The sequence below is a fragment of the Panthera onca genome, chromosome D3 (genome assembly GCF_046562875.1).
Source record: "Panthera onca isolate mPanOnc1 chromosome D3, mPanOnc1 haplotype 2, whole genome shotgun sequence".
NCBI lineage: Eukaryota > Metazoa > Chordata > Mammalia > Carnivora > Felidae > Panthera > Panthera onca.
Genome location: NC_138350.1, coordinates 4,913,434 through 4,939,996, shown reverse-complemented (window position 1 = coordinate 4,939,996; position 26,563 = coordinate 4,913,434). Strand labels below are relative to the sequence as shown.

Sequence of the window (26,563 nt, the reverse complement as noted above, 5' to 3'; positions counted from 1 at the left end):
CCCTCCTGTGTCCCAGGCTTCCGACAGATCCCTGCCAACAGGCCGACTGTGCCCAGGCTGGTGGGGCTGGGATTCGAAACTCCCAATCTTGGGGCACCTGGGTGGCTCAGTGGGTTGAGCGTCTGACTCTTGGTTTCCGATTAGGACAGATCTCACACTTCGTGCGACTGAGCCTCACGTTGGGCTCTGCACTGACAGCATAGATCCTGCTTGGGATTCGCTCTCTCTCTCGCTCTCTCTCCCTCTTTCAAAATAAATGTTTAAAATAAAAAAGAAAAACTTCAAATCTTAAAGAACCTGCTCCTCCCTCTGGAGGAGCCCCTTGCGGTGCTGTGCCTGGCTCTGTTCGGTCCCAGAAAAGCAGTTGTGTGGCCCCGTAGGCGCCTGGAGTTTATGGTGACGCACAGTGACAAGCTGCGGCCACGTTGTGTGCCCTTAGCGTGCGCCTCTGTCCCCTGCTGTGGATCGGCTGCTCAGGTGTGCCCCCAAGTCTTTTGTTCTGGGAGAGGCCATCTGCCCTCTTCCAGATGAACTCTGAGAAGGGGAAGGTTCTCTCCCACTGCACCCCCGGGGATCCCCACCTGACATGCTGTCGCCGGTCTTCTCGTCCCCCCCCCCCCCCCCCCCCCGCCCCAGCCCGGATCGACTTCCGGGAATGGTGCAAACTTCCAGACCCTCAGAATGTGAGCTCCTCTGTTTGCAAAAACTTGTGATAGTCCGTTTCTCTCGATTTCACAGGTCGGTGGTTTTGGGGGGTGTTTTTCTTGCACGACCCGAACCCCCTCTCTCCCCCACTCTCTCTGTCTTCTCTCCGGAAAAAGGGCTCCCTCCCGTCCAAGGCACCGCGGCTCTTCTCTCCCCCAGTTCACGTCTCTGCGCCTCCTGATAGCTGCCACGGTCTCTCCCTCTAATTGTGCAGATTGTTCTCTTTAATCCTCGGGCTGATTTCCTAGGTGCTCAGAATGATACGATGTTGACCGAGCTGGGTTCCAGGGACCAGGCAGGTCCAGGGTCCCCCTACCCCTCTGCCATCGTAACTCCTTCTCTCTCTCACTTTTTGGTGCGAGCACATTCTGCCAGGATTCTCTACCTCCAGCTTACCAACGGGTAAGGAAGGGCTGGGTGGGTTGCCTGCTCTTTGTCCTATGTCATCGCTCAGGGGGAGTAGTTGGCCAACACAGGGAAATAACAGGAAGTTACAGAACCGATACGGTAGGTTTCCTGATCAGGTGTGTTTCCTAGCTCACTGTTCTGGAAGCAAACTCCGGCTTGAAGGGAGAAGGTGGTCTCTCATCGCAGCCTGTGTCCTCGTGTACTTGTCTTTGATGTGACACATTTCCCTGTGCTGGCTGCGAATGTCCCCCCAGCCCCCTGAACTGCCGTACGTGGGCCCAGTAGAATTCTGTGCTCGTGGGGCTGTATGTGACAAAGTGGAAGCAGACAAGTAGATCCCACGTATCTGCTCACATGTGTGCACGGCCGCCCTATCAGATTTCATTTACAAAACACACGCTCAAAGATAAAATTACTGGGGCGCCTGGGTGGCTCAGTTGGTTGAACATCCGACTTCGGCTCAGGCCATGATCTCACAGTTTGGGAGTTCCAGCCCCGTGGCAGGCTCTATGCCGACAGCTCGGAGCCCGGAGCCTGCTTCGGATCCTGGGTCTCCCTCTCTCTCTGCCCCTCCTCTGCTCACGCTCTCTCTCTCTGTCTCTCCACAATAAATAAATGTTAAAAAAAAAATAATTTCAAGACGTTTGTAGCAGATCCTTCTACCCAGCACGGGGTCCTTCTAAGCCTGAGCCCCTGTGCACCTGCCTGGGTCACTCACCTATGAAGCTGGCCCTGGCAAACACCTACATAGTCCGTGGCTTTATGGAGTTTCCAGTCTGGGAGAGGAAAGGTGGCAGACGTAATAATCATATAAATGCATAGGTGTGGCTGAAGTAAGTGCTCTGCTGTTGGGGCTTTTGGGGTGTGTACTTGAAGCCTGATCTGTTCTGAGGGCTTGGACGTGACCAAGTGGTATTCAGTGATGAGAAGTAGCTAGCTAGGCAGTTTGAACTGCACGTACAAAGGCCCTGTGACAGAAAGGAATGTGGAAGTAAAAGCAGGCCAGCGAGGCTGCAAGGAGGTGGGGCGTGGGGAGCGGTGGGGGAAGGGGTTGGGTAGGTGGGGGCCTGAACATGCAGACTTTGCAAACTGTGTCAGGACGTGTGGATCTTGTCCCATGTGCAGTGGGCATAGTACCAGAGGTCTTAGACTGGGAGGAAGTTGCCTGTGTGACATGATTCTTGCCCTCAGACAAATCTCGACACGCAGTCTATTTGCAGTTAAAACGTTCATGAGAGGGGCGCCTCGGTGGCTCAGTCAGTTAAGCATCCGACTTTGACTCAGGTCACGATCTTATGGTTTGTGGGTTCGAGCCCCGCATCGGGCTCTGTGCCGACAGCTCAGAGCCCGGAGCCTGCTTCGGATTCTGTGTCTCCCTCCCTCTCTGCCCCTCCCCTGCTCGACCCTGTCTCTCGCTCAAGAGTAAATAAACGTTAAACACACTCATGGAAAACCGAAAGGCAGCCTCCCTGTGTTTTGTTTGTTTGGACAGGTTATGGAGGAATTTTACAATATATTTGGTCCAGAACTAAAGGCAGTGACGGGGGATCCCAAGCGCATTGACGATGTCCTGTGCAGGGTGGACAGCCTGGTCACCCCCATGGAAAACCTGACCTTTGACCCCTTCAGCATCAAGTCTTCCCAGTACTGGAAGTATGTGATGGATGAATTCAAGATTGAAGTTCTGGCAAGTAACTCATCTATACATTTGATCTTGGGAGTGGGTACCATGGTTCCCCCATGTTAAATTTGTTTCGTTATGCTTAGGATTTTTTTTTTTTTTTTTTAATCACAAAAAGTAATACCCTTACTTGTAAAAAACAGAAGCAATACCATAAGGGAGTCTTAAATACAGACCGGACCGAGGATTGCTGCAGGGGAGGAAGGTGGGGGGATGGGCTAAAGGGATGGTGGGCATTAAGGAGGGCACTTGTTGGGATGAGCACGGGGCGTCATATATGAGGGATGAATCGCTGGGTTCTACTTCTGAAACCAATGCTACACGTATATGTCAACTAACTTGAATTTAAATAAATAAATAAAAACAAATGATACTGAGGAATGTAAGATAAAAATGAACATTCCTTAATCTTTTTTGTCCCCATTCCTATCTCTAGGCAGAATAAGGTTAAGTCAAGCTAGACACAGTAGCATCTCCACAAAGGTGGGTTTGCTGTATAATTGGGGAGGACATAGGAGGCTGAAGAATGGGACTTGGTTTAGTAGGCAGTAGGGAGCCACTGAGGTTACAGAGTGAGGTAATCAGAATTATGGTTGACGAAGGTTCTTCTGGTCACAGCATAGGCTGATTTAGGCCGGGGAATGAGAGGAGGTGGGGAGATGATATTAGGAGGTTGTGGCCTGGGGTACGGGGGAGGCAGAACCTGTCAAAGAGAGGCTGTAGCTGAGAATATGGTTTCACGCCACACAGCGTGATACGATGGGGGATGGTCCATCGTGGTTACTCTTTCAGCTTCATGTGGGAGGCACATCAGCAGCGTCCCCGCTTTAGGTCTTGAGTAATTGTTTTTATAACCAGAGCATCTTTTTCTATGGGCAACCCCAGACTGTTCTTGGGTTATCTAAACATTTCCATTTTAATTACATCCGGTGTATTCTCAGCTTCTGTTTTGTTTTAAGTGTTATTTTCATTTATTTTTTAATTTAATATTTACTTATTTTTAGAGAGAGAGAGAGAGAGAGAGAGAGAGAGAGAGAGAGAGAAACAGAGCATGAATGGGGGAGGAACAGAGAGAGAGGGAGACACAGAATCCCAAGCAGGCTCCAGGCTCTGAGCTGTCAGCACAGGGCCCGATGCAAGGCTTGAAGTCATGGACCACGAGATCATGACCTGAGCTGAAGTCAGTCACTCAACTGACTGAGCCACCCAGACGCCCCTATTAATTTTTATTTTTAAAAATGTTTAGTTAGAGGGAGGGACAGAGTGCACAAGTGTGGGAGGGGCAGACAGAGAGAGGGAGACACAGAATCTGAAGCTGTCAGCTCAGAGTCTGACGTGGGGCTCAAACCCACAAACTGTGAGATCGTGACCTGAGCTGAAGTCAGAGGGTAACCGACTGAGCCACCCACGCGCCCCTAAGTGTTACTAATTTTTAAATTGAATTTTTCATTGAAGTCACTTTGTCAAGTAATACTAAAAGGCAAATAATAAGAAAAAACAGCCCCATGCTTAACCTTCTCCGTTCCCATTCTTGATGTCATTTTTCACAATTCTAGATGTTTCTTTTGTTGTTCACCTTCATATTTTCTAAAGAACTTGCCAATGTGGTTATCTCCTGATGTATCTAATATAAACAGTTTTAGACAACTGTTAACTTTTCAGAGTAGATATGGACTTTACTGTCCTACTCCTTCCCCATACCCACTTGCCCCCCTGTCATCTAACATAGATTTATCATAACTTTTGGCTAACTTAATGATTAGTGTTTACTCCTTATGTCTGTGCAAACAGTGTTCACTGCTGAGCCAAGAAGCACATCATAAGCACACTGCCTTTCTTGTTCAACCCTTCATTTTTCCTGAAGTTAATCATTGCTTTTATTTTTATTTGCCTGGTTATTTACATACCTGTTATTTTTTCCCCCAACTGCTCTAACATCTCTGCCACATATTTATCAATAATGGGTTCTGTCTGCTTAAAAATATGAGTGCTATTATTTTCCTAGAGGCCTTTGTCCCAGAGTTCTCTGTCCTTCTGTCCCAGTCTATATTGTTTGCTCTTTAGATTTATTGCAAAGTAGCCACCCTAGGACCTCTCATCTTTTCTCCTCTGTATTGGATCCTGTTTTCTAGATTTCACATCTTCCTCTTTTCTTGTTTAGGCCTTTGTTTTGCTGAAGCACATTTTTTAGTATCTTCCTAAGAAAGGTTTCATGGGACATCTCTCTTTTATGTCTTGTGTGAATTCTGAAATAAAGTTAGGTACAGAATTTAAGATTGAAGTAACTTTTCTTTGGGGGGGGGGGGGAGCGTCTGGATGGCTAAGTCGGTTGGGTGCCTGACCCTTGATTTCGGCTCTGGTCATGATCTCACATGACCAGAGTTCAAGCCCTGCATCGGGCTCTGTGCTGATAGCATGGATCCTGCTTGGGATTCTTCCTGTCTCTCTGCCCCTCCCCTGCTTGTGTTCTCTCAGTCTTTCAACTTAAGACTTAAACAAACAAAAAAGAAATAACTTTTCTTCAGATATTGAGGGTATTGTTCATTGATTTCTAGCTTCTAGCATTATCACAACTCTGCTGTCCTTCTGATTCAATTTTTCTAGAACTAACCTTCCACTCTTCATAGACTGGGGCGGGATGAGGGTATAGAGGATACATGGTGGCCTGGCTGTGCAGGGCGGAGGAGGGATCCTGTGTTTGCCCCTCGCCTTCCTGGTGCCTTGTGTCTCCAAATGTTCATGGAGGTTTCGTGGGGAGTAAACAGGCACCTGCCTGTTCCCCTATTGCCAGCATTTCGTTGTAATCCTCTGCCTTCTGTACAGTTACTTTCCATCTGCCTAAGACTCCTGAACTATCTTCTCTCCTGTTGTGTCCTCTCCTGCTTTCTTTGTTTGTAGGAGTTAACACTTAAAAAAAAATTTCCTTCCTACCATTTTGAGTGGAACGAGGGGAGGGGAACAGAAAACCAATGTAGCCAATCTGCTGTTTTTAACTGGGCACCAGCTTCCACTAAAGCACAAGGGAAATCTATCGCAAGTCACAAATTTGTTTTTTGCTTATTTCTTGCCGCTTTGTTTTTGCACGATAATTACGGGGACGTGAGGGCTGTGTTTCTGACTTGTGCTTTTTTTTTTTTTTTTTTGGCAGGTTATTGAAAAAGAAGCAAAAAATTTTATTGATGAATCTTTTAAGACACTTCGATCAGCTGAAGCAGCGTTTGACATGCTTCTAAAATTTAAGCATATTCGTTCACGGGACTCTATTAATCGGCAAATGATGATGAAATTTAATGATATCCTGGCACAGTATTGTAAAGAGGTAATTGAAAGATCGACAGGTGCCAGAGCAGTGGAAGGACACTGGGCAAAATGTGGAGAACTGAATGGGGCCATTATCTGTCTCTCCTATTCAAATTCAGAGAGGCTGTGGAATTTTCCCCAGTGAGCATGTCACATGCCACAGATAACCAAAACAAAGTGGGTTTGTTTGTTTAGTGAGGAAATTCAGTAAGGATTTATCAAGTACAATATCATACACCTTACATTGTGATGGGCTCTGTACGAGTTTGTAGTTGTAACAATCACATTAGTAACAGCAGAAGTCCTAGCTAACCGTGTGCCGAGATCATGTATGTATTTGCATATTAATTCAGAACAATGTATCCGGTGCTCACATATTTCCAGGTATGGTGTTAGGCACAGAGGTAGGTAAACGAAACGCAGATTTTTCCTTCAAGTACCCAGTGGGAGAAACAGACAAAAAAACAAAAACAAAAAAACCCAACTTATCATCTTATTCAGAGGATGAAATGAGAATATGTGAAATAATTTGGTCAACGTCAGTTAGCAAAATACAAAGGGACAAACTGGTCTCCAAATATGTGGTTTCCTCTTGATGCGGTACCAAGAGGCTACGAACTTTGTAGTAAAAACCTTTACTTTGTAGTAAAGGTTTGTTATTTTACGTGAAGCTTTGAAGGTCAGAAGTCTACAGTGGTTGCACTGGGTTGAAAACAAGGAGTCAACAGGGCCGTAGCCTTTCTGGAGTCTCTAGGGAGATTGGATCTCCTTGTTTTTTTTCCCCCCAGCTTTTAGAGATTCGTGGCCCCCTTCCATCTCCAAAGCCAGCGATGGCTAGTCCCACTTCCGTCTGGGGAAAGACTCTGACCCTCTCTTCTGCCTCCTCCTTCCTTTTGTAAGGGCCCTTGTGATTACCTTGGGCCCACTCAGATAATCCGGGGTCATCGTCCTATTATGAGGTCAGCTGAGTGTCAACCTCAATTCCCCTTTGTCATGTAATGTAGTAAATTTACAGATTCTGGGCATCGGGACCAGGGGATGCCTGGGGGGTGGGGGGGGGGGGAATGTTATTCTGTCTCCCACATCTAATTACCCACGTGAGAGTGTGGAGATGCTTCTTGTAACATGCAGGTCCAGGGGCGCCTGGGGGGCTCAGTCGTTTAAGTGTCTGACTTCGGCTCAGCTCATGATCTCGAAGGTCATGAGTTCAAGCCCAGCATCAGGCTCTGTGCTGACAGCTCAGAGCCGGGAGCCTCCTTCGGATTCTGTGTGTGTGTGTCTCTCTCCTTCTCTCTCTCTGCCCCTCCCCGGTTTGTGCCCTGTTTCTCTCCTCTCTGTCTCTCTCTTTCTCTCAAAAGTTAACTTAAAAAATAAAATAATAAAATACAGGTCCAGACCATGTGGTCCACCAAATCCACTTCTGGGTGTATACCCTAAAAAATTGCAAAGAAGGCTTTTTGAAAATGTTTGTTTATTTTGAGGGAGAGAGAGAGAGAGAGCAAGCGGGGGAGGGAAGAGGGAGAGGGAGAGAGAGAATCCAACCAGGCCCCGTGTTGTCAGGGCACACCCCGACGCGGGGCCTGAACTCATGAACTGTGATAGATGAATGGATACATAAAATGTGGTCTGTCCATACAATGGAATATTCCCAGCCTTAGAAAGCAAGGATATTCTTTTTCTCTTTTAAATTTTTATTTATGTATTAAAATTTTTTTTAATGTTTATTTTTTGTTATTTTTTTTTAATGTTTACTTATTATCGAGAGACAGAGCATGAGCATGGGAGGGGCAGAGAGACGGGGAGACACAGAATCCGAAGCAGGCTCCAGGCTCCGAGCTGTCAGCACAGAGGCCGACGCGGGGCTCGAACCCACTAACTGTGAAATCATGATCTGAGCTGAAGTCGGACGCTTAACCGACTGAGCCACCCAGGCGCCCCTTAATGTTTATTTTTGAGAGAGACAGAGCATGAGCATGAGCAGGGGAGGGGCAGAAAGAGACGGAGACGCAGGTTCCAGGCTCCGAGCTGTCAGCACAGAGCCCGATGTGGGGCCCGAACCCACGAACCGTGAGATCAGGACCTGAGCCGAAGTCCGACGCCCAACCGACGGAGCCCCCCGGGCGCCCCAAGAAAGGACATTGTGACACATGCTCCAACATGGGTGAATCTGAAGACATTATGTTAAGTGAGAGAAGCCAGTCAAAAAAACCCCAATTACTGTATGATTCCACTTACATGAGGTGTTTAGAGGAGTCAGATTCCCGGAGGCAGGAAGTAGAGTGGAGAGCACCAGCGGCCAGGGGAGGAGGAGGGGGAGTTAGTGTTTCACGGGTCAGTGTGTCAGTTTGAGACCATGAAAGTGTGGGAGGTGGATGCAGGTGGTGGTTGTGTGATGGTGTGAATGTGCTTAATGCCACTGAAATGCACTTAAACATGGTAAGCTTTGAGGCGCCTGGGTGGCTCAGTCAGTTGGGCATCCGACTCTCGGTTTCGGCTCAGGTCACGATCGCACAGTTGGTGAGTTTGAGCCCCGCATCGGGCTCTGTGCTGACAGCTGCTTGGGATTCTCTCTCCCCTCTCTCTCTCTGCCCTGCAACCCGCCCCCCCCCCCCCAATACATAACCATTAAAAATGTAAAGACCTACATCTCAAGTTAAATCTTTCTTGGCGAACATGCTGATGCATATCACAGACCACTTTTGATTGCTTTTCAGATCGACATAGTTAATAAACTCTTTGTTCAGAACCTGGACAACCCGCCACTGTGTAAGAACCACCCTCCGGTAGCAGGTGCCATCTACTGGGAACGGTCCCTGTTCTTTCGGATCAAGCACACCATCCTCCGATTTCAGGAAGTGGAGGAGATATTGGAGAGTGACCGAGGAAGAGAGGTATGTTGCTTCCCTGGAGCTGTCGCCGGGCGTATCTCACGGGCGACCTAGAGCCGCCGGTGTGAGGAGCAGATCCTGGCCTGCGACTTCGAAGGCCTTTCCTGTGGTCCCTGATTTCGGGCTCATACATATGATCGGGCTTCTCCCTGAACTTGATTTTCAGCTTCTCTGGAGGATGACCATCTTTCTGATAATACTGTTCCTCCCCCACCCATGGGGTTTTGAATGTTATATAGAAGGGGTTGACAAATCTTTTCTTGAAAGGTCCAGAGAGTAGGGGCGCCTGGGTGGCTCTAGTCGGTTAAGCGTCCTACGGCTCAGGTCACGATTTCGCGGTTCGTGAGTTCGAGTCCCACATCGGGCTCTGCGCTGACAACTCAGAGCCTGGAGCCTGCTTCGGATTCTGTGTCTCCCTCTCTCTCTCTACCCCTCCCTTTCTTGCGCACGCTCTCTCTCTCAAAAATAAATAAACGTTAAAAATAAATTTCAAAAGGTAAAAGCCGTTCTTAGCTCTTGGGCTGAGGTCTGCTGATCTCTGCTCGTCGGCCTGGATTTCAAGCCGTACCTTCTCATACATACCCTGCAAAATTCTTGGAAATCTGTATACTTATTTTTGCAAAATGCACTAACATTTTTTTTTTAATAGAGTGAGAGAAAGAGAGGAAAAGGTGTTAGATTTCTGAGGACAAACTGACGATTGCGGAGTTCTTTGACAGGCGAGACAGAAGTACTTGGAGGTGGGCTGGACAATGAAAGACTACGAAGACAGAAAGTATGAGCTGTGGAAAGAGGTAACGGAACAGGCCCTGCCGAATCTTATGAAGAAGAGTCTGCTTACTAAGGTGCGTACTTCCAGACCCTTGTCCAGATCGCGGCGGTCAGGTTAGGTGATGGCGTCTGCGATTTTCTGGAGGTCTGGTTTGTCGGTACGGTTTGCCGTTGATAGGTATTTCCAAGTGGAAGACAGAGAAGGGCCAAGGTTGTCTGGGGAGGAGAGGACAGGGGCAGAGAGGGAGGAGGCGGAGGCAGCATAAGGTCACGGTTAGGAAATGCACCCGAATCCGGCAGCCCTGCTGACTCTGTGGGCGAGTGGCTTCACACCGAGCCTCAGTTTCCCCATTTGTAAAACGAGTTGGATCAGATGATATCAACACGCAAAGTATTAGCTGAATCGGGTGTGAAATGGCTGACAGTTGAGCTATGGAAAAAACACCATTTTGCACGATTCACCCTTATGTACAGTGCTTTAGCCGGAGCCTGCTGCCCAGCAGATGCTCCGTAAAGAAATACTAGCCGTGAGGGAGGAGACACCCGCGCACAGCATCTCTAGGTGTGTGGCCTCTGAAACCCTGAAGTAGGTTCCGAAATGAGTGCAGAGGGCCAGACCGGAGACGGCTTGGGTCCCATCAAAAGGGGCAGCTCCTGCTCAAGCCCGGTCTCTGCTTGTCAGCGTTCCTGGTTTTTCCAGGGAAGCCAGAATTCCGGATTTGCGTGCGATTGAGCACTTTTTGGACGTGGGTGGCTAAGTCGAATTCTTTAAACCCTGTTCACTGAACAAAATACGTGTTCTAGCTAGCTCCAGCCAGCCTCCCGGTCTATCAGGGCATCAAGGGCCCTACGCTGATCGTCTGCAAATTTATGTTGAACTTGGGTCGTCTGGACCGCTTCTTGGACCGCCCTTGCCATGCTCGTGAAATGTCTCTTCCACAGACTTCTGCCGCTGCTGATGAGGCTGCGAACTCCGAGAAGGGGGCCGTGTTTGTAATAAATTTTTCACCTGCTCTCAGGGAGATTATTAACGAAACAAAGTACTTGGAACAGTTAGGATTCCCCGTCCCCGAGTTAGCAAGAAATGTTGCTCTCCAGGAGGACAAATTTCTTAGGTAAAAACATTTGTCTCTTAAATCAACAGGGAACTTTTTGATCTCAGGACCCCTTCCTATTCCATTCCGTTAAAAATTATTGACAACCCCACCCCCTCCTGCTTTCATTTGTCTGCATTTTATAGCTACCGGTATTTACCATGCTGGAAATTAAAACGAAGCAATGTGCGAACTGTGTATCTCTCCATTCACCTGAAAGTAACAATAACAAACCTGTTATGTGTCAAAACAAACACTTCCTAATGAGAAGTATACCGATATTTTCCAGAAAAGGAAGTTAGTGGGAAGGTTGGCATTGTTTTAAATTTCCGCAAATCTTTCGATCAAAGTTTTAGGCTGGTTAAAGGTCTTTTGTAACGTAGATAAAGGGTAAGCTGTTTACGAGCTCTGTTGTGCGTCCTCATGTCAATGACTTTCCTGTAACGCACAGGTACACAGACGGAATAGAGCGTATGCTGGATCATTATCACATGCTCGTAGGAAAGTTAAATGAGGCAGAGGCTCTGCTTCTCGACGATCATTCCCAGGAATTGATAAGAGTCTTTAGGTCTGGATATAAGAGGTTAAACTGGAACTCACTAGGTAACATAATTCATCCTCCTATTCATTGCCTTGTAGACTTTGGAATGCAAAAGATATATGCTTGTAGATTATTTTAGTTGAATTATAATCTTTGCGTGTCTATAGATACGGTCAACACCCAGGTTTTGAATATTAATCATTTATATTTGGTGGAGCTTTGAATTCATCTCAAGGCTTTTGTTGGGACTGAAGACAAGATTTGGGCACTCTGCTGACCCAGTGCTTTCTCCTCCAAAAATAAAGCAGCCTTTACTGTTTTTCCTAATATTTTTCTATTGTTTTCTAATATTAACAATTTTAATTTTGAGATAATTTATAGATTCACACCCAGTTGTAAGAATTAATACAGAGAGGTCCTGTTTACCCTTTACCCAGTGCCCTGGCAGTAACTTCTTGCAAAACTGTAGTACAACGCACAACTCAGATGCATGGACAGTTGAGGCACAGAGCATGTCCATGCCACAGGGATAACTCATGTTGCCCTTTTATTTATATTTATTTTTAAAGAATTAAGAAAAAAATTTTTAATGTTTATTTATTGTTGAGAGACGGAGAGAGACAGAGTGTGAGCAGGGGGCGGGGGTGCGGAGAGAGAGGGAGACACAGAATCCGAAGCAGACTCCGGGCTCTGAGCTGTCAGCACAGAGCCTGACACGGGGCTCGAACCCGTGAGCTGTGAGATCATGAACTGAGCCAAAGTCAGCCGCTTAACTGACTGAGCCACCCAGGCGCCCCTATTTTTAAAAAATTTTTAATGTTTATTTATTTTTGAGAGAGAGAAAGAGGCAGGCAGAGAGGGAGGGAGACACAGAATCTGAAGCGGGTTCCGGGCTCTGAGCTGTCGGCACAGAGGCCGACGTGGGGCTGGAATTCACAAACTGTGAGATCATGACCTGAGCCGAAGTCGGCCGCTTAACCGACTGAGCCACCTAGGTGCTCCACATGTTGCCCTTTAAAAAAAAATTTTTTTTAATGTTTATTTATTTTGACAGAGAGAGAGAGAGACAGAGCATAAGTGGGGGAGGGGCAGAGAGAGAGAGGGAGACACAGAATCGGAAGCAGGCTCCAGGCACCAAGCTGTCAGCACAGAGCCCGACGCGGGGCTCGAACTCACGGAGCGCGAGATCATGACCCGAGCCGAAGTCGGATGCTCAACTGACCGAGCCACCCAGGGACCCCACATGTTGCCCTTTTAAAGTCCTACCCACCTCACTCCCATTCCTAGCCTCAACCCGTGCAATCGCGAATCCATTCTCCATTTCTATAATTTCGTCATTTCTAGAGTGCTCTATAAAGGAAATCATATATGCCCTTTTGGGTTGACTTTTCCACCTTAGCCTGATTCTCTGGAGGGTCGTCCAAGACGTTGCACATGTCGGTAGTGTGTTCCTCTGGTGACTGAAATCTCATGGTTTCAATGTGCCACAGTTAGGTTAGCCATTCACCTGTTGAAGGATATCTGGGTTGCTTCCAGGTTTGGCTATGATGAGTAGACGTTTGTGCCATAAAGCCATTTGTGTGTGGGGTTTTATGTGAACGTGAGTTTCATTTCACTGGGATAAGTGCTCAGGAGTGCAGTTTCTGGGTCCCCTACTACTCGCATATTTAGTCTTTTTTTTTTTTTTTTAAATTAATTGCCGTGGAGCTGGCTGTGCCATCGTATATTTCCATCTGCAATGTATGTTCCACTTTTTCTGGATGTTGGCCAGTATTTTGGTATTATCACTATTTTTAAAAAATTGTAGCCATCATGTAGCTCTGTGATGATCTCATGGCTTTGATTTGCATTTCTGTATTGGGGGATGATGCTGAGAATCGTTTCGTGTGCTTCTTTGCCATCTGTATGTCTTTTTTGGTGAGATGTCTGTGTTTTTGCCCATCTTCTAATCATATTGTTTGCTTTTTTACTTTGAGAGTTCTTTATATGGTTTAGATACTAGCCTTTTGTGGGATACGTGGTTTGCAGATAATTTCTCCCAGTCTGTAGCTTGTGTTTTCATTCTCCTAACAGCATCTTTTGCAGAGCAAAAGTTTAAAATTTTGAGAACCCCAATTTATCAAGTTTTCCTTTTATGGATCATGCTTTTGGTGTCAAGTCTAAGGACTCTTTTTGCCTAGACTGACATCCCAAAGATTTTCTCCTTTTTTTTCCCAAGTATGTTATAATTTTATATTTTCTAGGTAAGTCTGTGATCAATCTTGATTTTTTTTTTTCTGTACAAAGTGTGAGGCTTAAGGTGAGGCTAATTTCTCCTCCTTCTCCTTGACTATGGCTATCCAATTGCTTCAGCATCATTTGTTGAAAAGGGTGACTTTTTCCCATTAAGTTGCATTTGCACCTTTGTAAAACACCAGTTGGTCATATTTGTATGGGTCTGTTTCTGGGTTTTGTGTTCTGTTGATCTATGTGTCTGTAGCTATATGCTAAGTCTCGAAATTGGGTAGGTAGCCTGATTCTACCCATTTTTTCTCTTAAGCAAATTGTTTTGGCTGTTCCAGTTTCTTTGTTTTTCCATATAAATTTTAGAATAATCTTGTCTGTATCTACCAAAAAATGCTGGGATTTTGATGGGAATTGTGTTAACTCGGTATATCAGTTTGGGGAAAATTGATATCTGTACTGGGTTGAGCTTTGTGATCCATGAACATGGTATATCTTTCCATTTATTTAGATCTTTGATTTCTTGTTTTTTAATTTTAAAACATGTTTTTAATGTTTATTTACTTTTGAGAGAGAGAGAATATGCAAGCAGTGGAGGGGCAGAGAGAAAAGGAGACACAGAATCTGAAGCAGGCTCCAGGCTCCAGGCTCCAAGATGTCAACTGACTGAGCCACCCAGATGCCCCTGATTTCTTTCATTAGCACTGTGTCATTTTCAACATACAAGTTTTGTACATGTTTTGTTAGATTTATGCTGAAGTATTTAATTTTTTGTTGAATGGTTGTAAATGATACTGTGTTTTTAATTTTGGTGTCCACATGTTTGCCACTAGTCTATAGAAATACAATTAATTTTTTAATGTAATTCCGTCTGCCTCCATGGCCTTCGCTGATGCTATCATGACAGGCATGAGGGGCAGAGACATTGGGGTGCCTCATCACAGTTTTATGAAGGTGGAAATCTAGGCTCTTCAGCTGGCTCTTACCGGAATGAGTTTGAGTGAGGTCATGGTTTTGTCTACGGAGTTTGGAGCAGAGCAGCGACTGTGTAAAATTTTCTGTCTTGCCAGGATGCCCCTTTCCTGGTCCTTTGGCTAAAGAGGGCAGGCTTCTTTTTGGACTTTGGCATTTATGGTTGCCAGCTTCTTCAGCTCCGCATCTGAGATACAGAAGGAAAAAGAACCCAGGAAATTCATCACTGTGAACCCTTGGGTCGCCGAGTGGGGACCCAAGGTCCCTAGCCAGTTGGCTTCTCTCCACTTTTTAGAGTCTTATGTTTGTTTGATAGATAATGTGCAGGGTTCTTAACTGTGATTAGCAGGAGGAATAAGGAAAAGCACATCTCCCCCCTCTTCCTGGAAGTAGAAGTTCCCTTTACTTTTTTTAAAAAGGCATTTTTGCTCTTCTTTTTCCCCCTGCTTCCTCTTTCCCTTATTTTCAAGTCTTCTCCCTTCTTTTCTTTGTCATTTCCTTCTCTTCTTCCTATCTCCTTTGGGTGGAAAACATGTATGTTTGGACTTGGGCTCCGGAGCTAAACCCCTGGGTTAAAAGTCCAGCTCCGCCCACGTGACTCAACCTTGTGGAGGCTCAATATGCTCATCTGTAAATTCAGCATAATATTAATACCCAATTCACAGGACTGTTGTAAAAAATTGATGACAGAATAATATGCCTAGACTGCTATGTGACCGATCACATGTGTTTAATCCAGGTATACTATTCGTATTATTGCTGGTTATTTTTCTTTCTTTAAAAAAATTTTTTTTAACGTTTATTGATTTTTTGAGAGAGAGCACGAGCACAAGCAGGGGAGGGGCAGAGAGAGAGAGGGAGACACAGAATCCGAAGCAGGTTCCGGGCTCTAGGCTCTGAGCTGTCAGCACAGAGCCTGACGCAGGACTCGAACTCACAAACCGTGAGATCATGACCTGAGCCGAAGTCGGAAGCTTAGCCGACCGAGCCCCCCATGCGCCCCTGCTGGTTACTTGTCTAAGCAGCAGGCCAAAGGCGATGTACGCGGGTCAGGGTAGAGTGTAGGTTCAGGTTGCCATGCCAGTGAGAAGACAACAGAGCTGGACCTTCTGTTTCTACTCACAGTGCTTTAGATGATGATTTGCTAAAATCTGAGCAGGAGAAATGTATCGTTCAGTTGACTCTGAGAACAGGGCTCCTTGTCCTAGTCCCCAAGGGTGCTACGTGGATGTTTGCTACCACGAATACCCAAGGGGATGGAATGGACATGGTCTCTCCTGGGAAGGGATGCCAATATTAACATTCTGGATGTCGGTCGGCAGGGTATGGACAGAAAGAGCTGAAAGCCAAGTATCTTTTTTTTTTTCCTCTCTCTCTTTTCTCCTTCCGAAGGTATTGCTGACTACATAACTCGGTGCAAACAGGCCATTGGGAAATTCGAGTCCCTTGTCCACCAGATTCATAAGAATTCAGACGACATTTCTTCCAGGCTGACGTTAATAGAGTCTGTAAATCTCTTTAAATATCCAGCAGCTAAAAGTGAGGAAGAACTCCCAGGTAGATATGATTTCTTATTTCTCTGATTACAGAAGAAATTAAATGAAAGAACCCATTGGTCATGGCTGCGTGTGCACAGGCGTGCACCCCCCCCACCCCTCCCCCACGTTTGTTTAGGAATAAAACCATTCCTAAAGGTCTTAGTCATTTACTGGAAAGGATCATGGGTAATTCTTGCTTTTTGCCCTGTTTTATGTCTTGCTTAGTTTCACGGATCTCTGACTCTGTGCGGACCAGTAGTACTTTTGTCAATAACTTTATAACAGTAACACAGATTGTGTTTTTATGGGCTCACGTTTACTTGTTCAAGCAACATCTTTTAAGCGGTCTTAGATGAGTCTAAAAGCAATTCAAGAAAAGCAAAATCGCCCAGAGAAAATAAAAGCCGCCTTTTGCACGTGGTGTGCTTTGGCACACGCAATGCACATCCCTGTGTTGTCATTTATTCTTTTACTTAGGGCGTGTCGTGAACTTTTGGTGTTGACGTATTTTCTGCTTGCGGTCTAGATTGGCGGCTGCTTTTGTATTTTTAAGATGTGCAGTTAGCGTTTGGATGGCTCTGCGAGTAACATCCCTCCCCGTGTTCACGAAGAACTGTAACCGGTGTCTTCCTCTTCAGGCGTGAAGGAATTCTTTGAGCACATTGAGCGAGAAAGGGCCAAAGACGTGGACCACATGGTCAGGTGGTATCTTGCCATTGGGCCTCTGCTGACCAAAGTCGAGGGTCTGGTCATCCACACCAACACAGGCAAGGCTCCCAAACTGGCCTTCTATTACGAATACTGGGAACATAAAATTTATGACGTCTTGACAAAGCTCATCCTGAAGTAAGTCCACCTCGTTTCCTGTCGTGAAGGCAGTGTGCATAGATTAAAGGAGTTTACGCATAGAAGTAGTTAAAGGAAGGGTCATAGAATGCAGAATAGAAATGATTTGGACAGTAAGTCTGCTCTCTGGTCAAAGAGCGCTCACAGGAGGGAAGGATGGCTTTCTAATCTGGCTCACATTCTTGTCAGGCCCCTCAACGTTCGGAAAAGGAAATTATCCCTCGTGGGATCATTCTGGGAAGCCGCCCTAGGACATTCAATGTCTTCTATGTGAAGGACCCCAGAAGAAATTTCTCTAGTGTCCCTTTTGAGCTTAGCCTCCTGAGAAAGTATTATTTTTCTTTTTGTCTTTTGTTTTTTGTTGTTTTGTTTTTAAACGGTGTGGATACTATGGATTGTTGACTTGAAAGATTTCCCTTTTCTCCTTGACTGCTAGGAAACTTAGAACCAAATTTGTAGCCTAAATGAAGCAAATGTAGAAGTATTTACAATTGCATTGTCAGTTACGTTCTTGTGACTCTAGACTCTATACATACTCTCTGCGTATATGTATGTATTTGAATCTAACACGTATGAGAGCTTACTCTGAAGGCTCGTGTTCTACTCCTTTTACAATCTCACCCTCGTTTTCCGGACACAGTGTGTTGGAAGATTAAGCAACTTTCTTAGCCTCGGTCACACACACACACACCTTGTAAGAAGAACGGCTAGGATGCGAACCCGGTCCAGCATCACTTCGCTAAACATCTGTGATACGTGTCTCTTTCCTTTATTTTATCCCACTTTGAGTGTAGGGTCTCTTACTGCAGTCAAAGCATTCTTGTGAGCTGCTAAAGTCCACTTGGGAACAAGACGTTAATAAATAAAATAAATACCTTTGGTCGTCTTGCTTCCTGGACCCAGTTTGACAAATTTCACTAAGTTGATCCTTTACAAAAATCTGTTTTCTACACGCTTCATTTATCTTCTTTTTTTTTGTTTGTTTGTTTTTCATTATTGTTTCTTAGATTCCTGCAGCAGCTTCTTACACGGGGCACCTCCTACAGTGTTTCCTTTTTTAATATGCTATGCTTTCCCTTGATCCGTCTGTCGATCCGTCCATCCATCCATCCACTCATTCACTCATTCATTCACTCACGGGTTTCTTAGATCCTGCGTGTGTCAGGCACCAGGCCAGACAGGGCCCCTCTCCTTCTGGATCTTTTCCATCCTCATAGGAGAGACACAACACACCAGGAACCCAGACATAACCAAGATGATTTCTGTGAAAGAAAGAAAGCAGCGCAGTGTTTTGGGACAGGAAACGGAGTGGCCGTTGTAAGGGGGTGCTCAAGAAAGCCCCCCTGAGGCCGCGTTTTAGCTGAATCCCGAGGACCAGGAGTGAGCCACAAGAGGGGGGCCCTTTCTGGGAGAAGACAAAGCCAGTTTTATGACCATCTTTCCCGAACCATGTGGAACAGCTTTTGGAAGTCATCACTGTTACTCAGGTGTCTTTCGACTAATAGATATTCACTTCCCAAAAGTAGAAATGAACTACATATAAGTATAGGCCAAAACGGGGGCACAGAATAAAACTCAGTGCGCATTGCCCGCTATGACGCCAGAACGTCTTACTCCACACAGAGGGTTTTCACGTGTGACTTTTGCGACACCAGCGGTTTCCGTCAAGTGTTGGATATACTCCACTCCAGTGAGTCCTGGGTCTGTCTTTTTTTTTTTTTTTTTTAACCCCTCTTAGGAATTTGCAGTCTTTTAATTCTTTAATCCTGGGAAACGTCCCTCTGTTCCAAACGGACACCATCCTGACGGCGCCCGAGATCATCCTCAACCCCAACGCGAGTGAGATCGACAAAATGTGCGTCCGTTGTGTCCGAAATTGCGTGGAGATCACCAAGGTAAGGGCGGAGGGGTCTGCGGATCCACAGCGGGGCTTGTGGCCACCGACCACCAGGCCCGCCGGCTTTGGGGAGCACGTCGCCGAGGCCGCGGAGAGCATGGGCTCCGCTCTGCTTCTTGTCCAGACTCTTGCCCTCCTCTGGGCTCCTCTTCCAGCCCTCGAGAGCCTGGGTGTCCCAAGGCTCGATCCAGGCTCCCTTTTCTCCTCTCCGCGTGATCCCGACCAGTCTCCTGCCTTTTAATGCCATCCTCGCCCAGACCTCTCTACTACCCACCCTGCTCTTCAAGTCTCTTGCCTCCTCGATGTGTCCCCTGCGACCCTGGTGTCGGCAGGTCCAAGGTGGAATTCTCGGCTTCCCGTCTTGCACCCTGCCCCTGCCCCCGGTTTCCCTACTGCAGGAAGCGGCGGCCGCAGCAGCCCAGATGCACGAGCCGGGAGCCCAGGAGCCGGCCCCGATTCTAGGGTTTCCTGTCGTCAACCTCTGTCCCGCCCATCGGAGGTCTGGTTGACTCTCGGCATCCCTCCCCTGGACGATTGCATGTTTCCACACCCCCTCCTCCACCACGGCGGGGGGAGGGGGGGTTCAGAATTCTCTTTTTCTTTTTTTTTCTTTTCTTTTTTTTCCAATATATGAAATTTATTGTCAAATTGGTTTTCATACAACACCCAGTGCTCATCCCAAAAGGTGCCCTCCTCAATACCCATCACCCACCCTCCCCTCCCTCCCACCCCCCATCAACCCTCAGTTTGTTCTCAGTTTTTTTCTTCCCCTCCCCCATGGGTTTCTGTTACGTTTCTCAGGATCCACATAAGAGTGAAACCATATGGTATCTGTCTTTCTCTGTATGGCTTATTTCACTTAGCATCACACTCTCCAGTTCCATCCACGTTGCTACAAAGGGCCAGATTTCATTCTTTCTCATTGCCACGTAGTACTCCATTGTGTATATAAACCACAATTTCTTTATCCATTCATCAGTTGATGGACACTTAGGCTCTTTCCATAATTTGGCTATTGTGGAGAGTGCTGCTATAAACATTGGGGTGCAAGTGCCCCTATGCATCAGTATTCCTGTCTCCCTTGGGTAAATTCCTAGCAGTGCTACTGCTGGGTCATAGGGTAGGTCTATTTTTAATTTTCTGAGGAACCTCCACACTGTTTTCCAGAGCGGCTGCACCAGTTTGCATTCCCACCAACAGTGCAAGAGGGTTCCCGTTTCTCCACATCCTCTCCAGCATCTATAGTCTCCTGATTTGTTCATTTTGGCCACTCTGACGGGCGTGAGGTGATATCTGAGTGTGGTTTTGATTTGTATTTCCCTGATGAGGAGCGACGTTGAGCATCTTTTCATGTGCCTGTTGGCCATCCGGATGTCTTCTTTAGAGAAGTGTCTGTCTATTCATGTTTTCTGCCCATTTCTTCACTGGGTTATTTGTTTTTCGGGTGTGGAGTTTGGTGAGCTCTTTATAGATTTTGGATACTAGCCCTTTGTCCGATATGTCATTTGCAAATATCTTTTCCCATTCCGTTGGTTGCCTTTTAGTTTTGTTGGTTGTTTCCTTTGCTGTGCAGAAGCTTTTTATCTTCATAAGGTCCCAGTAATTCATTTTTGCTTTTAATTCTCTTGCCTTTGGGGATGTGTCGAGTAAGAGATTGCTACGGCTGAGGTCAGAGAGGTCCTTTCCTGCTTTCTCCTCTAGGGTTTTGATGGTTTCCTGTCTCACATTCAGGTCCTTTATCCATTTTGAGTTTATTTTTGTGAATGGTGTGAGAAAGTGGTCTAGTTTCAACCTTCTGCATGTTGCCGTCCAGTTCTCCCAGCATCATTTGTTAAAGAGTCTGTCTTTTTTCCATTGGATGTTCTTTCCTGCTTTGTCAAAGATGAGTTGGCCATACGTTTGTGGGTCTAGTTCTGGGGTTTCTATTCTACTCCATTGATCTATGTGTCTGTTTTTGTGCCAATACCATGCTGTCTTGATGATTACAGCATTGTAGTAGAGGCTAAAGTCTGGGATTGTGATGCCTCCTGCTTTGGTCTTCTTCTTCAAAATTACTTTGGCTATTCGGGGCCTTTTGTGTTTCCATATGAATTTTAGAATTGCTTGCTCTAGCTTCGAGAAGAATGCTGGTGAAATTTTGATTGGGATTGCATTGAATGTGTAGATAGCTTTGGGTAGTATTGGCATTTTGACAATATTTACTCTTCCAATCCATGAGCAGGGAATGTCTTTCCATTTCTTTATATCTTCTTCAATTACCTTCATAAGCTTTCTATAGTTTTCAGCATACAGATCTTTTACATCTTTGGTTAGATTTATTCCTAGGTATTTTATGCTTCTTGGTGCAATTGTGAATGGGATCAGTTTCTTTATTTGTCTTTCTGTTGCTTCATTGTTAGTGTATAAGAATGCAACTGATTTCTGTACATTGATTTTGTATCCTGCGACTTTGCTGAATTCATGTATCAGTTCTAGAAGACTTTTGGTGGAGTCTATTGGATTTTCCATGTATAATATCATGTCATCTGCAAAAAGCGAAAGCTTGACTTCATCTTTGCCAATTTGGATGCCTTTGATTTCCTTTTGTTGTCTGATTGCTGATGCTAGAACTTCCAGCACTATGTTAAACAACAGCAGTGAGAGTGGGCATCCCTGTCATGTTCCTGATCTCAGGGAAAAAGCTCTCAGTTTTTCCCCATTGAGGATGATGTTAGCTGTGGGCTTTTCATAAATGGCTTTTATGATGTTTAAGTATGTTCCTTCTATCCCGACTTTCTCAAGGGTTTTTATTAAGAAAGGGTGCTGGATTTTGTCAAAGGCCTTTTCTGCATCGATTGACAGGATCGTATGGTTCTTCTCTTTTTTTTTTTGTTAATGTGATGTATCACGTTGATCGATTTGCGAATGTTGAACCAGCCCTGCATCCCAGGAATGAATCCCACTTGATCATGGTGAATAATTCTTTTTATATGCTGTTGAATTCGATTTGCTAGTATCTTATTGAGAATTTTTACATCCATATTCATCAGAGATATTGGCCTGTAGTTCTCTTTTTTTACTGGGTCTCTGTCTGGTTTAGGAATCAAAGTAATACTGGCTTCATAGAATGAGTCTGGAAGTTTTCCTTCCCTTTCTATTTCTTGGAATAGCTTGAGAAGGATACGTATTATCTCTGCTTTAAACGTCTGGTAGAACTCCCCTGGGAAGCCATCTGGTCCTGGACTCTTATTTGTTGGGAGATTTTTGATAACCAATTCAATTTCTTCGCTGGTTATGGGTCTGTTCAAGCTTTCTATTTCCTCCTGATTGAGTTTTGGAAGAGTGTGGGTGTTTAGGAATTTGTCCATTTCTTCCAGGTTGTCCAATTTGTTGGCATATAATTTTTCATAGTATTCCCTGATAATTGTATCTCTGAGGGATTGGTTGTAATAATTCCATTATCATTCATGATTTTATCTATTTGGGTCATCTCCCTTTTCTTTTTGAGAAGCCTGGCTAGAGGTTTGTCAATTTTGTTTATTTTTTCAAAAAACCAACTCTTGGTTTCGTTGATCTGCTCTACAGTTTTTTTAGATTCTATATTGTTTATTTCTGCTCTGATCTTTATTATTTCTCTTCTTCTGCTGGGTTTAGGCTGCCTTTGCTGTTCTGCTTCTGTTTCCTTTAGGTGTGCCGTTAGATTTCGTATTTGGGATTTTTCTTGTTTCTTGAGATAGGCCTGGATTGCAATGTATTTTCCTCTCAGGACTGCCTTCGCTGCGTCCCAAAGCGTTTGGATTGTTGTATTTTCATTTTCGTTTGTTTCCATATATTTTTAAATTTCTTCTCTAATTGCCTGGTTGACCCACTCATTCTTTAGTAGGGTGTTCTTTAACCTCCATGCTTTTGGAGGTTTTCCAGACTTTTTCCTGTGGTTGATTTCAAGCTTCATGGCATCGTGGTCTGAAAGTATGCATGGTATAATTTCAATTCTCGTATACTTACGAAGGGCTCTTTTGTGACCCAGTATATGATCTATCTTGGAGAATGTTCCAGGTGCACTCGAGAAGAAAGTATATTCTGTTGCTTTGGGATGCAGAGTTCTAAATATATCTGTCAAGTCCATCTGATCCAATGTGTCATTCAGGGCCCTTGTTTCTTTATTGACCGTGTGTCTAGATGATCTATCCATTTCTGTAAGTGGAGTGTTAAAGTCCCCTGCAATGACCACATTCTTATCAATAAGGTTGCTTATGTTTGTGAGTAATTGTTTTATAGATTTGGGGGCTCCGGTATTCGGCGCATAGACATTTATAATTGTTACCTCTTCCTGATGTATAGACCCTGTAATTATTATATAATGCCCTTCTTCATCTCTTGTTACAGCCTTTAATTTAAAGTCTAGTTTGTCTGATATAAGTATGGCTACTCCAGCTTTCTTTTGGCTTCCAGTAGCATGATAAATAGTTCTCCATCCCCTCACTCTCAATCTAAAGGTGTCCTCAGATCTAAAATGAGTCTCTTGTAGACAGCAAATAGTTGGGTCTTGTTTTTTTATCCATTCTGATACTCTATGTCTTTTGGTTGGCGCATTTAATCCATTTACATTCAGTGTTATTATAGAAAGATACAGGTTTAGAGTCATTGTGATGTCTGTATGTTTTATGCTTGTAACGATGTCTCTGGTACTTTGTCTCACAGGATCCCCCTTAGGATCTCTTGTAGGGCTGGTTTCATGGTGACAAATTCCTTCAGTTTTTGTTTGTTTGGGAAGACCTTTATCTCTCTTTCTATTCTAAATGACAGACTTGCTGGATAAAGGATTCTTGGCTGCATATTTTTTCTGTTCAACACATTGAAGATCTCCTGCCATTCCTTTCTGGCCTGCCAAGTTTCAAAAGAGAGATCAGTCACGAGTCTTATAGGTCTCCCTTTATAAGTTAGGGCACATTTATCCCTTGCTGCTTTCAGAATTTTCTCTTTATCCTTGTATTTTGCCAGTGTCACTATGATATGTCGTGCAGAAGATCGATTCAAGTTACGTCTGAAGGGAGTTCTCTGTGCCTCTTGGATTTCAGTGCCTTTTTCCTTCCCCAGATCTGGGAAGTTCTCAGCTCTTATTTCTTCAAGTACACCGTCAGCACCTTTCCCTCTCTCTTCCTCCTCTGGGATGCCAATTATGCGTATATTATTTCTTTTTAGTGTGTCACTTAGTTCTCTAATTTTCCCCTCATACTCCTGGATTTTTTTATCTTTTTCTCAGCTTCCTCTTTTTCCATAACTTTATCTTCCAGTTCACCTATTCTCTCCTCTGCCTCTTCAATCCGAGCCGTCGTCGTTTCCATTTTGTTTTGCATTCCATTTAAAGCGTTTTTCAGCTCCTCCTGACTGTTCCTTAGTCCCTTGATCTCTGTAGCAAGAGATTCTCTGCTGTCCTCTCTACTGTTTTCAAGCCCAGCGATTAATTGTATGACTATTATTCTAAATTCACTTTCTGTTATATTATTTAAATCCTTTTTGATCAGTTCATTAGCTGTTGTTATTTCCTGGAGATTCTTCTGAGGGGAATTCTTCCGTTTGGTCATTTTGGATAGTCCCTGGAGTGGTGCGGACCTGCAGGGCACTTCCCCTGTGCTGTGGTGTATAACTGGAGCTGGTGGGCACAGTCGCAGTCAGACCCGGCGTCTGCCCCCAGCCCACCGCTGGGGCCACAGTCAGACTGGTGTGTGCCTTCTCTTCCCCTCCCCTAGGGGCGGGATTCACTGTGGGGTGGCGTGGCCGTCTGGGCTACTTGCACACTGCCAGGCTTGTGGTGCTGGGATCTGGCGTATTAGCTGGGGTGGGTAGGCAAGGTGCACGGGGGCAGGAGGGGCAGGCTCAGCTCGCTTCTCCTTAGGTGATCCGCTTCCGGAGGGGCCCTGTGGCAGCGGGAGGGAGTCAGACCCGCTGCCGGAGGGGTGGCTCCGCAGAAGCACCGCGTTGGGTGTTTGCGCGGAGCGAGCAAGTTCTCTGGCAGGAACCGGTTCCCTTTGGGATTTTGGCTGGGGGATGGGCGGGGGAGATGGCGCTGGCGAGCGCCTTTGTTCCCCGCCAAGCTGAGCTCTGTCTTCCCGGGGCTCAGCAACTCTCCCTCCCTTTGTCCTCCAGGCTTCCCGCTTTCCGAGCAGAGCTGTTCACTTCTGACCTCCCAGACGCTAAGTCGCGCTTGCTGTGGGAACACAGTCCGTCCGGCCCCTCCGCTTTTGCCAGCCAGACTCGGGGGCTCCGCTTGGCCGGCGAGCCGCCCCTCCGCCCCGGCTCCCTCCCGCCAGTCCGTGGAGCGCGCACCGCCTCGCCGCCCTTCCTACCCTCTTCCGTGGGCCTCTGGTCTGCGCTTGGCTCCGGAGACTCCGTTCTGCTGGTTTCTGGTGGTTTTCTGGGTTATTTAGGCAGGTGTAGGTGGAATCTAAGTGATCCGCAGGACGCGCGGTGAGCCCAGCGTCCTCCTACGCCGCCATCTTCCCCTATCTCCAGAATTCTCTTTTTAAAATACGAATCGCTTCACGTCAGATCTCTCGTGCAACCCCCCCGACGACTTTACATTGCATTCGGACATAAGCCGAACTCCTCACTGTGCTCCCAGTCTGGCACCTGCCTGCCTTCCTTCCTGAGCTCACTTGCTACATCTCGTGCTCCCCCGCGCTCAGCCCCCCCGGCCTCCAGCAGCAGCACCTGCTCCTCCTTGAAATGGTTACATGAACTCTTCCCTCTGCCTGGAAACTTCTGCCCCCAGGCTTTTCCCGGATGGCTCCTCCTCGCTGTTCTCTATCCTATCATCCGTTCCGTCTTCTTCCCGTCACCTACCGCTACCTGACCTTTTCTTATTTCCTCGCTCATCTCTCCGTGACTCTCTTGTGCCACTGGAATGCAAGGTGCATGGGAACACGGACCTTGTGTGTCTGTCCACCTTTGAATCCCCAGCACCTCCAACAGCATCTGGCACATAGCTGGCTCTCAACTATGTAAATGGGGTCAAAGGAGTGTCTGTTGGCCAATGACCCATAGTTTGTGTCTCACCAACAATGGGAAAATGGGGCCATTTTTATGGATAAGGGATGTCACGTCCCCTCAAGACACTAACATTTTCTCTTTACTTGGTTCAGAAAGTCAAATATGTTTCAGGCATTTTTTAAAGCATAAAAGTGAGTATAGATATAGATAGGGAAGTTAATTTAACTGTACTTGGAAATTAATAAGTTGCATATAGTTTATAATCTGTGCAAGTAAAGTTGTTGATTAAACCTCAGTTATGTAAATTCTCTTACATTATAGCTTTTATATAACTGCGTCTTTGAAGAGGGAAACAAACAATTTCCAAGGAGTAAATAAGTAGGAAAGACTCTCTGTGAAACATTCTGGGTACTTATAAATTTTATTTTATTACATTTTTTTTAATGTTTATTTATTTTTGAGAGAGAGACAGAGCACGACCGGGGGAGGGGCAGAGAGGAGGGAGACACAGAATCCGAAGCGGGCTTCAGGCACCGAGCTGTCAGCACAGAGCCCGATGTGGGGCTCGAACTCACCGTGGGGGGGCTCGATGTGGGGACCGTGAGATCGTGACCTGAGCCTAAGTCGGACGGTTAACCGACTGAGCCACCCGGGCGCCCCAACATTCTGGATATTATTCACAACATTTTATACCAATTTAACACCCCCCTCACTAGATGGATTTTTGAGG

The 26,563-nt window shown here is 45.8% G+C and overlaps 1 protein-coding gene across 1 annotated transcript in view; it reads left to right on the top strand.

Annotated features, from left to right (window-relative positions):
- Positions 1 to 26,563, top strand: part of DNAH10 (dynein axonemal heavy chain 10) — a 150,885-nt gene that overhangs the window by 33,562 nt on the left and 90,760 nt on the right. The window contains exons 11-19 of the mRNA XM_060612080.3: positions 2,606 to 2,800; positions 5,943 to 6,113; positions 8,809 to 8,985; positions 9,702 to 9,827; positions 10,696 to 10,868; positions 11,299 to 11,450; positions 15,976 to 16,140; positions 16,760 to 16,967; positions 18,706 to 18,862. Coding sequence (XP_060468063.3) covers positions 2,606 to 2,800; positions 5,943 to 6,113; positions 8,809 to 8,985; positions 9,702 to 9,827; positions 10,696 to 10,868; positions 11,299 to 11,450; positions 15,976 to 16,140; positions 16,760 to 16,967; positions 18,706 to 18,862 — 1,524 coding nt within the window. The remainder of the gene's footprint in view (positions 1 to 2,605; positions 2,801 to 5,942; positions 6,114 to 8,808; positions 8,986 to 9,701; positions 9,828 to 10,695; positions 10,869 to 11,298; positions 11,451 to 15,975; positions 16,141 to 16,759; positions 16,968 to 18,705; positions 18,863 to 26,563) is intronic.